Source organism: Panulirus ornatus, chromosome 50 (assembly GCF_036320965.1).
Source record: "Panulirus ornatus isolate Po-2019 chromosome 50, ASM3632096v1, whole genome shotgun sequence".
Classification (NCBI taxonomy): domain Eukaryota; kingdom Metazoa; phylum Arthropoda; class Malacostraca; order Decapoda; family Palinuridae; genus Panulirus; species Panulirus ornatus.
Window position 1 is genome coordinate 23,605,968 of NC_092273.1, and position 13,028 is coordinate 23,618,995.

The 13,028-nt window shown below is 40.6% G+C and overlaps 1 protein-coding gene across 3 annotated transcripts in view; it reads right to left on the bottom strand.

Moving 5' to 3' along the window:
- LOC139764665 (uncharacterized) overlaps positions 1-9,804 on the bottom strand; it is a 59,794-nt gene extending 49,990 nt beyond the window's left edge. Inside the window, exons 1-3 of one of the 3 annotated variants that reach the window (XM_071691533.1) lie at positions 9,495-9,788; positions 6,028-6,074; positions 952-1,343 (exon numbers count right to left, since the gene is read on the bottom strand). In XM_071691533.1, coding sequence (XP_071547634.1) covers positions 952-1,343; positions 6,028-6,074; positions 9,495-9,558 — 503 coding nt within the window. In that variant the 5' untranslated portion in view covers positions 9,559-9,788. Of the gene's footprint in view, positions 1-951; positions 1,344-6,027; positions 6,075-9,494 lie in introns of all 3 variants that reach the window. The other 2 variants (XM_071691534.1, XM_071691535.1) reach the window with 2 other exon arrangements.
- Positions 9,805-13,028: the final 3,224 nt, after the last annotated feature.

The following is a 13,028-nucleotide window of genomic DNA, read 5'->3' on the forward strand; positions in this document are numbered from 1 at the left end:
AATAAAAGGAAGGTTATAGAGTTTAGCAGAGGAGACAAATTATATGTAATGTGAGTTTGAGTGAGGAGAACCATGAGAATGAGGAATGTTTTTCAAATACCTGGAAGCAGACATGCAAGCTGTTGAAACCATTGGAGCTGAAGTAGGCCATATGATGGGTAAGGAGGAACTAATGTCCTAAGCATACTGTAGAGTGTGTGAAGAGAAAGGTTACTGTGAAAGCAAAGATGGGAATGTCTGATGATACAGTAGTCCTGACAGTGTTGAAAGGATGGAAGGCATGGGCCCTGCATCAAAAAGGACAGAAAACAGTGGATGTGATGGAAATGAGGCCTTTAAGGATAACACGTGGCATGAGAAGGGTTGATCAAAAAATAATGACGGTATGAGAAGTGTAGCAGTCAGAAAGTATGTACAAAAGAGCTGAATAAGGTGTGCTATGCATCGTTTGGATATACAGAAATCCTGAATGAAGAAAGGCTGACTAACAGGGCGCACATGTTGGAAGTGGAATGATAAAAAAGAGAAGGGGGAAACCAAAGAGGACGCAGAAGAATGGGGTGAAAGATGCTTTAAGGGTTCATGGTCTAAACGTGCAGGAGTGTGTGAGATGTGGATGGGATAGAATTAATTGGAGCAAATGATATACAAAGGGTAACATGCCATCAATGTGCTGAACCAGGGCATATGAAATGGTCAAGGGAAGCCATGGTAAAGTCCGAGGGGCTTGGCTGTGGATAGTGCATTATACGTAAATGCACTGGTGCATTATTCATAGAAGGTAGAGTGTGGCTGTATGCAAATGACGCTATTTCTTCATCTTTTCCTGGTGCTACATCACTGTGTGGGAAAAAGTAAAAAAGTATGAAAATAATAATAAAAAAAAAAGGTACAGCTAATTCTGGCCTCCACCTACAAATGGATAATAAAGGAGATTAAAGTAAAATTTACCTTTCCACTGATGGTGCTCTTGTGTCACAGTTATCTAAGTAACTTGTTCTCATGGTTTTGTGAAATGAAGAGTCAGCATGACAAGACAGCTGTGAATCAAGGTCATCCATTTGTTCAACAGGTTCATTCTTAAGTTTGACACAATCATCAACGCTCTTCCCTCTAATTTCAGTAATAAGCTTGTTCAACACTTCATCTGCCTCTTTCCTTCTCCAATATGCACCAACATTTGAATCCTTAAATAATAATGGTGTGTTGCAGGATCTACAGCATCTATCAGCAGACATCTCTTCACTTTCAGCTCCTTCAACTTTGTGGCATAATGCCGAACTTCTGTCTTTAAAGCAATCATCCTGATCATTGCTTTGGCATGCAACAAAACCTGCTGCACCCTGAAAACAGATAATGTATCTCCTGAAGTAGTATTATCACAGAGTTTATCTTCTCTTATCAAATACAATCCAAAACTACAAGAAATTCCTAGGAAACTATCTACACATTATCATTAACTCCATTCACAGTCCCATGGAGTAAATCAGGTAGGAAAAGCCTCTGAAATCACTCGCAATTTCAACCCATGCTACTGTGGTGTCTTGAAACATGGACTTTGAGACTCAAAAAGTATTTCATATTATTTCCTTTCATACTAAGTTCATCTGTCAGAGGAAAAAACAATGCAATTCCAATCATCTCTAAAGACGGTGCTTCCACTGAACAACCCAACCCCTAGCCATGCCTCAAGTATCTTCCTCTGAAATATAGCTATCCCTAATCAAATTTCTCACTGCATCTATCCATCTCTTCTGTGTACTACCTCTGCTCTATCTTTGACTGTACTATTATAGTATATCACCTGTTATGTCTTCTACATTGCCATATCATCCTGACAGACTTCTGCTAATTTACCTTTCAAATGACTTTCACTACATATCCTCTTCACATCATTACTCTTTCCATCTATTCTCCTAATTTTGACTATAGTAAGCAAGTCACTAAAAGCTACGTCCTCAATTCTGATCTGTCCTAACTTGTATAAATTTAGGTTTCTCATCCACACACCTGAGATGGGATAAATAGTCCTTCACATGAGCATCTTGAACATTCTTTGCTTAAATTTTTCCTTTCACCAACACTTTAATTGCACCTCCAATTTTCCTGCTTCCCCTAACTACTCTCAACTTCAACATTATCACTACCATTCTCAATTACTTTTACTCCTAAATATCTAAACTCATCCACATCTTCAAGGTCTTCACCATGCAACCTTATGTTACACTGTGATTTCACGTTTCAAAAATTAAAGAGTTCACTTTCATCATCTCCCTCCAACAAGTACCATTAAAGGGGCCCTGATGTTTTATCCAGTTAACAAAACAGTATCAAAAGCATAAAGCAATCACACAACTTTACTCTCATCCTAAATTGTACCCAATCCATACAAACATTACATAACCAGAGAGAGATCACAAAATTCCCAACATATATTTTGAACCACAACTTACCCTGAAATGCACTATTTCCATTACAAAAGTTCTAAACAACATTAAAAAATCTTCCATGCATACCAAACAGTCAGACCACTCGAGAGCTTTCCTATTTGCTCTATCAGACAGCTTTTCTAAATACAAGATTAATTCATAATTTTTCCTTCTCACTTAAACTTTCTCTACTACTTGTCCAAGTGCAGTAATCTGGACTGCACACCCTCCTTCCATCATACTCCTGCCTTGTTCTTCACCATCAAGGAGTTCACTTCTTTGACACAACTAATCATTATCCTAACATATATCTTTTAACTATGCTGACGAGAATTATTCCTCTGTAATTCTTACAAGTTTTCTTATGCCATTTTCCTTTATATTTTATACAGTGGAACAATTACTGTCCTCAACCAGTCATCAGACACACTGTCGTGGCTCATCAGTGATGAGATAGCATGACACTATGTTGCAAAGTAAGTAAAATGAACTGTTTTAAGGAAGTAAGACTGATATATTTGTTAACTATCAATTGTATTAACATTAATGTTTTGAATAAATTATAACGTGTGTGCTAGTAAGATTTTGACCCATGCCATAAGTGAAAATCATATAGGTCAGAGCCTGCTCTCAAGAATCTTGCAAAAAGATCGTCAGAACAGCTGTTGATTTGAAAGAGGCTAGGCAAGTTTGGCCATAACATAACTTTGGGGTACAAAGAATTACAAAAATGCCATGATCCCTAAGTATTGACAATGGATTGTTAAGAGGTTTATGCCATACGTAAATGTATACACTGGTGTATCTATAAAAATGATGAAGAGGTAAAACATAAGAATTCATATAAAGTGTTTTGATTTTCAGTACTCTGATGGTGAAACAAGCATGCAATCTTTCCTGCAGGTTATATACTATATGCACTAATATGCTACATTGTATGGGGTTCCTGGACATGGTTTCTATACATGGGCTAACCTCTGTCTGTGGATATTTTCCTCATGCATGGTCACACCCTTAACCCTACAACTTTATGGGGATACTAACACAGGATATGCTTCCTAAGCCTCAGTGACCAGGCCACTTTCTAAACGCCCATGTGTACTCGGTGAAATGAAGGTTGTTTATAATAAAGCTTTTTCAGGACCTAATGCTGTATTAAAAATGTGCTTGAGGAAGACCTCGGGAAAACATAGGGAGGGGAAAACCAAAGCAAAAACTTGGTAAAGAAATGACAAACTACTTGGATAAGTTGGAGGACCTGAGGAGGACTCGTGGTAGATCTCAAGGGAATCTGTGTAAAATCTGAGGAACTGCTGAGGAGAACCTGGAGAGGACCTGATAAGGAACTGGGAGAAGTCTTGGGAAGACTGGGGAAAGGTTAAGGAAAGACTAATAGAGGATCTGGGGTAGGTGTGATGGGGAAATGGGAGGGGCCTTGGGAAGGTGTGGGGAGGGTGGAAAGGGCCTGAAGGAAGATCTGGGAAGACCTGGATAAAAACTGGGATTTCATTATAAAATTTAGGCTTATAAGTCAAGCACCAGAGCTTCTAAGGCTATTCAGTGCCCTTAATACAGATTATTATAATCTATCTTAAAAATTGATAACAAAACATATATACATACATATACATATGGAAAGAATGTGTGAGGAAAGATGCTATTTCATGTGTGGCGGGGTGGCGATGGGAATGGATGAAGGCAGCAAGTATGAATATGCACATGTGTATATATGTATATGTCTGTGTACGTATATGTATATGTATTCATACTGTCCCACGTTAGCGAGGTAGCACAAGGAAACAGACGAAAGAATGGCCCAACCCACCCACATACACATCCATGTACATACACCTCCACACATACACATATACATACCTATACATCTCAATGTACACATATATATACACACACAGACATATACATATATACCCATGTACATAATTCATACTGTCGGCCCTTATTCATTCCCGTCACCACCCCACAGCATATGAAATAACAACCCCCTCCCCCCCGCATGTGCACGAGGTAGCGCTAGGAAAAGACAACAAAGACCACATTCGTTCACACTCAGTTTCAAGCTGTCATGTATAATGCACCGAAACAACAGCTCCCTTTCCACATCCAGGCCCCACAGAACTTTCCATTGTTTACTCCAGACGCTTCACATGCCCTGGTTCAATCCATTGACAGCACGTCGACCCCGGTATACCACATCGTTCCAATTCACTCTATTCCTTGCATGCCATTCACCCTCCTGCATGTTCAGGCCCCAATCACTCAAAATCTTCACTCCATCTTTCCATTTCCAATTTGGTCTCCCACTTCTCCTTGTTCCCTCCACCTCTGACATATATCCCCTGTCAATCTTTCCTCACTCATTCCATGTGACCAAACCATTTCAAAACACCTTCTGCTCTCTCAACCACACTCTTTTTATTACCACACATCTCTCTTACCCTATTATTACTTACTCGATCAAAGCACCTTACACCACATATTGTCCTCAAACATCTCATTTCCAGCACATCCACCCTCCTCTGCACAACTCTATCCATAGCCCATGCCTCACAACCATAACGTTGTTGGAACCACTATTCCTTCAAACATACCCATTTTTGCTTTCCGAGATAATGTTCTCGACTTCCACACATTCTTCAATGCTCCCAGAACTTTCGCCCCTTCCCCCACCGTATGATTCACTTCTGCTTCCATGGTTCCATCCGCTGCCAAATCCACTCCCAGATATCTATAACACTCCACTTCCTCCAGTTTGTCTCCAATCTAACTTACCTCCCAACTGACTTGTCCCTCAACCCTACTGTACCTAATAACCTTGCTCTTATTCACAATTACTCTCAGCTTTCTTCTTTCATATAAGAAAGTGTAAGTCTAACTCATGTCGGTGTAAGGCATGTAGTTTCAGTGGGTGTATGTCTGGTGGGGTGGTGTTTAAGTCTGGGTTTAGATGGATGTTGTTTAGTGCTTATAAGGTCATTCTGGAGTAGATAAGTTTTGTCGGTTTTGTGTTGCTTATGGGTGGGCGAAGGGAGGGATTTGAGAGTATGGGCTATTGATATGTGAAGCAAGGGTAAACTTTTCTGTTTGAGGGTTGATGGTTAGTTGTGAGTATTTCAGATGGGAAGGGGTCCAGTGCAGTTGCAAATTATTACATACCAACGTATACATGAACATACTGCATAAAATACATTGATGATACAAATCATGGCACCTTTTGTAATCCTCTCTCCCAAAAAATTATGTTATGGCCAAACTTGCCCAGTGTCTTTCAACAACTATGCTGACTTTTTCTCTCTGTGCCACTAAATGGGCAAAATCTGAGGACAACAGGCACTAGCCCAAATCATATTCACTCATAGCACAGGGCTAAATCTTATGAGCACACAAGACTTCTTCTCCTGAATGCATATAAAATATACTACATATATTACAAACAATCCTTAACAAAATACATCTATTTTACATTTCTTTACACATCACATTTTCACACAGTATGCAGTCCAATGACTTCCCTTCACTGATGTGCTACAATAAATATCTTGCTTGGAAAAAATAAAAAGACCAATTTAGACAAACTTACTTCCATTAAACTCCAACTAGCTGCTTGTTTTATGTAACCAGCCTTTGCTGAAAAGAAAATGCAGTTTACAGTATGTAATTAAAAACAAACAACATAAATGGAATCACAGTTTAGAAATCATTATTCAAAATTATGCCTAATAGAGGACTTGTGTATTGGTGGATTCATGTGCCCACACAGGTAAAGATTGAAACTATGATCAAGTCAATTATGCTGGATAAAGGACTTATGTATCAGTGGGTATGTGTGATCAACAAAGGACTTATGTATCAGTGGGTATGTGTGATCAACAGAGTGAAATGATATGTCAGATGGTTATATTTGGGCACCACAGCATCTATGCAGTGGTGGATACAAGTGACCAGACAGGCAAAATGATATCTGTAAATGGATGTCGAAGTGTAAGAGAGAGATGGCCTAAGTATTGTTGGATAAATATACCCAAACTAGTGAAATGATGTGTATGGTAGATGAATACCTGGGAAAGAGAGGAGCTGTTTTATTTACTGGTGGATACATGTGCCAAATGGGTGAACAGATACATATACAGTACATAGATATCTATGGGTGAGAAAAGAGCTGTTCATTGGTGGATACATGAACATTGAGCTCCAGGTGTGTTGGCAACCCATGTTAGCCTCACTTGCTTATGTGGCAATGTCGGGCTTGTAATTAGGAAGCTGATAATTAGAGCGGTTTCCAAATACTTGTTTCAGTTCCTACTAATATGTGATGGAATAATCCTGAATGGGAAAAACACCCATGTAAGAAATTCTGTAATGGACAAATATTTCATAAAAAAAAAGCTGAAGAAAAGAATGCAAGAGGAAGGGGAAGGGGAGAGAGGGTGAGGCTGTTCAACACTTCAAAAAAGCTGTCTGTATGGGAATTCTGAAACTATTACAGTGCAACACTGGTGGAGAGAGAGAGAGAGAGAGAGAGAGAGAGAGAGAGAGGATAATCTTACACATGACTGATAAACACACAATTTAAGAATTCATGCAGAATATGTTTATTAGAAAAAAAGTTTCAATATATACTTTCTTAAACATGTAAATCTAAATTTCAAAAATAGGCTGTCATGATATGTTAGCAATGCTTTACTATCACCGAGTATTACTAGTCTTGTTCAGCAATTCAGGTAACAGGTGAACGGAGCACTGTCTTAAAACACAGGGTGCACAACCAGTTGCCAGTTTAATACTTGGTCCACTTACCATTATTAGCAATTACCCCTTGCAGTTTGTTTGGGAGAGGGGCTAAAGTGTCAAACAAAATTTGATGATTTGTGAGAAAATGCTGACACTCTTCCTAGAGGAGTGGCTGTGACTTTGATCCATATCCATCTCCTACTACATAATGATGGTTCCCAAATGTCTGCGGCAAAGTTGAGGTTGCATCCCTTACAAGGCCACTCCAGAAATTATATGTTAGGCTCTGTTAAACCACCGTGTAGCAACTCTGGCCATGTGTATCAGGGAATTATCCTGTAACAGTAAAGTAAAACACAACCAGGAAATATAGCATTGTCTGAAGAAACAATGCTTTTGGATCTTTTTTCCTTAGCTGAAACAGCAAGGGCAACTGAGGCCTTAATCAAGGTATCCCATTATCAGCAAAGTTCCTATTGCCTCGTCCATGATTCTTTGACCATATGCAAGGGTGGTCTTTCTCAGTCTGCCACATTTAGTTCAATCTAAAAGATCTCCACTTTCCTCCACTCTTCTACACAGACATCACATTGTAGGTTTTGATATTCTTACCACTCTTGCTATGGCTACAATTGTATGGCCTGAGTCTTCTCAAGATGACAATTATTCACCATTACACCAACTGTTGTTGCTGATGATCCATCTGCTAAGGTGTGGTGAGAGTAAGGAAGCGAAGAGGACTGTGTCACGAATGCCAACAACAAATTTGGTGAAGTGTCAAACAGCCTCTCCTACGCTCACCCTCCCCCTTCCTCTCACACTCTTTCTTCAAAAGCTGAATCATTCTAACGAAACATTTAACAATTAGACTCTAACATATGTATCATTTCCACTGCAGATTATTCCTTTGCATAATAGTACAGACTGAAATAAGTATTGAGAAACCACTCTAACAATTAGCTCCCTAATTACATGGGCAGTGCAATGTCGCCACATAAGCAAACGAGCCATACATGTGGTAACAACACACCTGAAAGCCAATTGCACCAAACAGGTGAACAAATAGTGTTGATGGATACCTTTGGTGCATCTCTGACAATACATTAGTGCATGTGTATGGAGATATTCAAGTTCAAGAGCTTGCATGTCAAGAGATCAACTGGTGCGACACTTATTCAAACTATTGTAAATGCAAAAAGGAAGATAAATATAATTCCCTGCATAAGACATCACTACAAACTGCAGATAAATAAAAACACAAAATAAAATAAAAAATCATGCAATGATAATACAAAAACAGAAGAAATTTAATTTAGTGGCTAAAAATGTTTGGCAAATTTTCTGGATGTGATGCTCTCCTTCAAATGAGTAAAAAGTGATCAAAAGGAGGAATATAAAAATTGCAACTTAGCCAATAATGCTACTCACTACACTCTGCTTTCTTCCACAAATGTTCCTTGCCTATAAATCAAAGTCTTACAACAGCATTCTCTTCCTAAGTCTTTAAAAAGTTTTAACCTATTTGTGTTCATTTTCTGTTTGTTTTAATAATTATCCCACGATCAATGTCTACGAAAGGGTCCTGGTGTTACCTGGGACCTTTTTTTAAAATGGTTCACGCATTTCAAGCTGCACTACTTCCAGTAGAAGGGAAATGTAGACTCCTTTAGAGTGAGATGTTCTTTGATGAAACTGTACTTCCAATGACCCAGCCTTGCAAAAGGGGAGACTTTTCATTCGTGGAATAACCTCGAAGAGGCCAAGTCCTGTAACACCCTTCATGCTTAATGAATAAGCAAGTTAAGGAGTAGTGTTGCCACCTACTGCTGCTGGTACTGTTCTCCACCATTAGTGGGTGGCAGGAGACTACACAGAAGTACTGCCGCCTGGGCTTTGTGAGGGTCCCGGGGGGACCCTGTCGGCAGCGCAGTGGGCCAACCCTATGGCGTTTATCAAGACCTACCCATTCAGACCCACATCCCTGTCTTTTTCCCCTCCCCCTTGAGATATTGCAATTGCCTTTATAATGTTCAACATAATGCTGCAACTTCACTCTCGTCCCCAAATGTTATAAAGTCCTTTAGAACATCTATAACTCATGCCAGTCCATCAATCGTGATCAAGAACACTGCCAAGCTAATTTCCTCTGTCGGCACTAAACAGGTGCTTTACCTGAGGAGGGAAAGCAAAGGCAACAATGATATAAACAGATATGATGATTTTATAATATATACACATTCCACTCGTCCTTCCTCGGGGCACCATTTAGTTCACCTTACTGAACTTTGTCTTATCTTGTCTTACAGTGATACTTACCTACTTCCCAATTACAGTAACTTGCCTCAAAATGCCACTTGCTCAGTGCATACACTTGTCTCATAAAATTATTCTAACCATAAATAAAGACGAAATAACTTGTTCCAGCCCGAAGTCACGTGTACTCAAGCGATGGCGCGCACTTTCATGTTTACTTTGTCCGGATTCGTGGACGCGATTTCAACTTTCATACAACAGATACGAACACATGGCCATATACTGCAACGTATCATTGACTGATGATAGTAACAGTCAAATTTCTATTCATCTAAACACCTCAACATGTGTAAGATTCTCTGTGATTCAAATGATGTCACGATATTCAATGTTCGTTTACATAATCATACACACACGTACGAACACAGCCATGGAGGAATGTCGATACCTGTGGTGCGATAATGTTAAACAGCTGATCACCATTACGTCATTTACCACACAAGCCCTGCACGAATTAGTATATGGTAATGACATGATTAATAAAACCGCACATATGAAATACATTACATGAGCTGGACACTCGGGAACAAGTGGCCAGAGAGGTGAAATGTGGGTTCACCACAAACAACCAATCATGCCAAGGATTGACGTGTTGGGACACAATCAGGTTGGGATAGGTCCCAGGTTGAGCTGTGGGGGTCCAGCATGGGTTCAGGTGTAAGGTCAACCTGAGGTTTAGGGATTAAGGTGTTGGATCATCAGAAGCCTGACTTAACCATGGGATGGAATTCTTTAAACATATATATTCTTTCCCCGAAAAAACAGTTGATTGCTGTAAAATCTTGCTAACGGTCATATTTTCAATATTAATATGATTTTAGGATCAAATAGTTCTGGGATCATTCAGTCCTGTAATCAAATGTTGAAATATGAGTTGGAAACTGGGTGCTTAATTTACAATAATAAATCATTATTTAATTCACACAAGCCATTTTTTTTTATTTTCTTTAGAAAGCATCTTTTAAAATATTAGTGTGTTAATCAGATTTTTCCACAATGAATAAAATTCAAAACATTGGCCTGAAAGATATACTTATCTCTGCCCGCATTTTTTTTGTCATTTTTCTTCGACACACAAAGATACATTTAAAACTCAAAACTGGTAATATTTTGTCAGTCATGTTGAATACGATTCTGGGATCCGAGTCTCGCTTTAGGGATAACACATCCCAGCTGGGGATAAGGGATGAAGTAGCGAGTATTTGGAAGGACTGTTGAATGTGTCTGGTGAAGTGTGGGAGAACGTGGGGGTCCTTGGGTCGGGCCGCTTTGCTAAGGAAAGAATGGGTGGTGGTGACAGCTTTGCGGAAGACGAAACATGGCAAGGCGGCTGGAGTGGGCGGCATTGCCAATGAGCTGCGTTGCTGATTTGTTACATTGGATTTTCAGTGTAATTATGGATAATGATGGGGAGGGATGCTAGCTTGAACAAGGGATCAGAATAAGGAGGGACAGTGTGGTTTCATGAGTGGTAAAGGAATTGCTTTGAAGAACATGTATAATACCTACACAAACAGAGAAGGGTTTGCATCTGGCGCTGATGGAGCTGGAGGAAGCATATGATAAGAGCTGATAAGAGATGCCTTGTTGGAATGTATGGTGGAAGAGGAAAGTTATCAGAAGCAACCAGACCTTATCATGAGGGTGAAGCGTGTGTGCCAGCCAGCAGGAATGGAGGGAGGAGAGCAATTGGTTCAAGGTGGGTCTGCGGCAGGGATGTGTGATGTAAATATTGTTTTAATCTGTTTAGAGATGGGGTGTGTGAGGGAGGAGAATGCCAGGGGTGTGTGTGGGAGAGGAGTATGTCTGTAATCTGTTGGTGAGAGAGAGAGAGAGAGAGAGAGAGAGAGAGAGAGAGAGAGAGAGAGAGAGAGAGAGAGAGAGAGAGAGAGAGAGAGAGAGAAGGTGCGGTAATAAGTGTACGGTTGTGAGAGCTAAAAAGGGGTTGCTATAATAGTTTGAAAATATGAGGAGAATGAGTGAGAAGTTGACAGGAGCGGGTATACATGTCATTAGTGGAGGGGGCCGAGGAGAAGCGGGGTGCACCGAACTGGAAGTGGAATCACGAAGTGGAAATAAGTTTTGAGGGCTACATGCACGGAGGTGTAAGACATGCATTGGACAAAGTGAATTGGAACGATGTGGTGTACCGGGGTCAACGTGTTGTCAATGGACAGAGTGAATTGGAACGATGTGGTATACCGGGGTCAACGTGTTTCAATGGACTGAACCAGGGCGTGTGAAATGACACTTTGAAGAGGAATCAGGAGGGACAAACGAGTTTTGTTTTTGTTTTCAGACACCATTGCTGTGTGCAATAGGCTGAGCGGAGGAGCTAAAACTCAAATAAATAACAGGTTTATGAACGTATGATAGATATTCGAGGCTCATGAGCGTAAAACTCATGACCTCACCATTTCCAAGAGATAATTAGACACACACACACACACACACACACACACACATATATATATATATATATATATATATATATATATATATATATATATATATATATATATATAAACATTTTCTAGTGTGTAGGTGGACTTGAACCTGTCAAAAATATACTTCCACGTTATCGTACTTAATATATCTTTCCATGCAGTTATAATAATGACCTTTGAATGAAGTAACCAGCTCTTCTCAATCTCACCATCATGTTCGTGACAAAGGCACACCCATTACACTCATCCCACATGAGGATGGCACAAGCTTGGGGGTGGAGGGGGAAATTATTGCGACATGTGGCATTTATCTGTGAGTCATGGGGTGGGGGTGGGGAGGGTAGGCGACGTCACAACCATATCCTGTTTTCCCAATAAATAATATTAATAAACCTCGTATCATCTTATCCAACGGGTATAATTGTCCAGTAACATGCGTTAGAGGCGTTAAGCAAATGATATATAAACAATTTTCGTTATTATAGGTTCTTAAAATAAAAACTGCTAACCTTTTTCGGAGGCCAGGAAGTGTAAACAAAGTGATGCCATATCGGGGGGTTCTCTTCTTTTTTTCTTTGACCTCATGGCACGAGAACTGGAACTACCCCCCACCCCCCAAGAACGACCTGTTATTTGACAACGACCCGTTCCAGCTTGGACCTGGCCAACAACCATCTGGGTGTCCAGCTTAGCGTGGAGTCGGGCTCCTCCACGCCCACCACCAGGCGCGGGCGCTGCCATGGACATGTGGTTGGAGGAGCGTGCCTAGTTGTAGGTGGGGGACGACATGTGGTTGGAGGAACGTGCCCAGTTGTAGGTGGGGGACGACATGTGGTTGGAGGAACGTGCCCAGTTGTAGGTGGGGGACGACATGTGGTTGGAGGAACGTGCCTAGTTGTAGGTGGGGGACGACATGTGGTTGGAGGAACGTGCCCAGTTGTAGGTGGGGGACGACATGTGGTTGGAGGAACGTGCCCAGTTGTAGGTGGGGGACGACATGTGGTTGGAGGAACGTGCCCAGTTGTAGGTGGAGGCGACATGTAGTTGGAGGAACGTGCCCAGTTGTAGGTGGGGATGACATGTAGTTGGA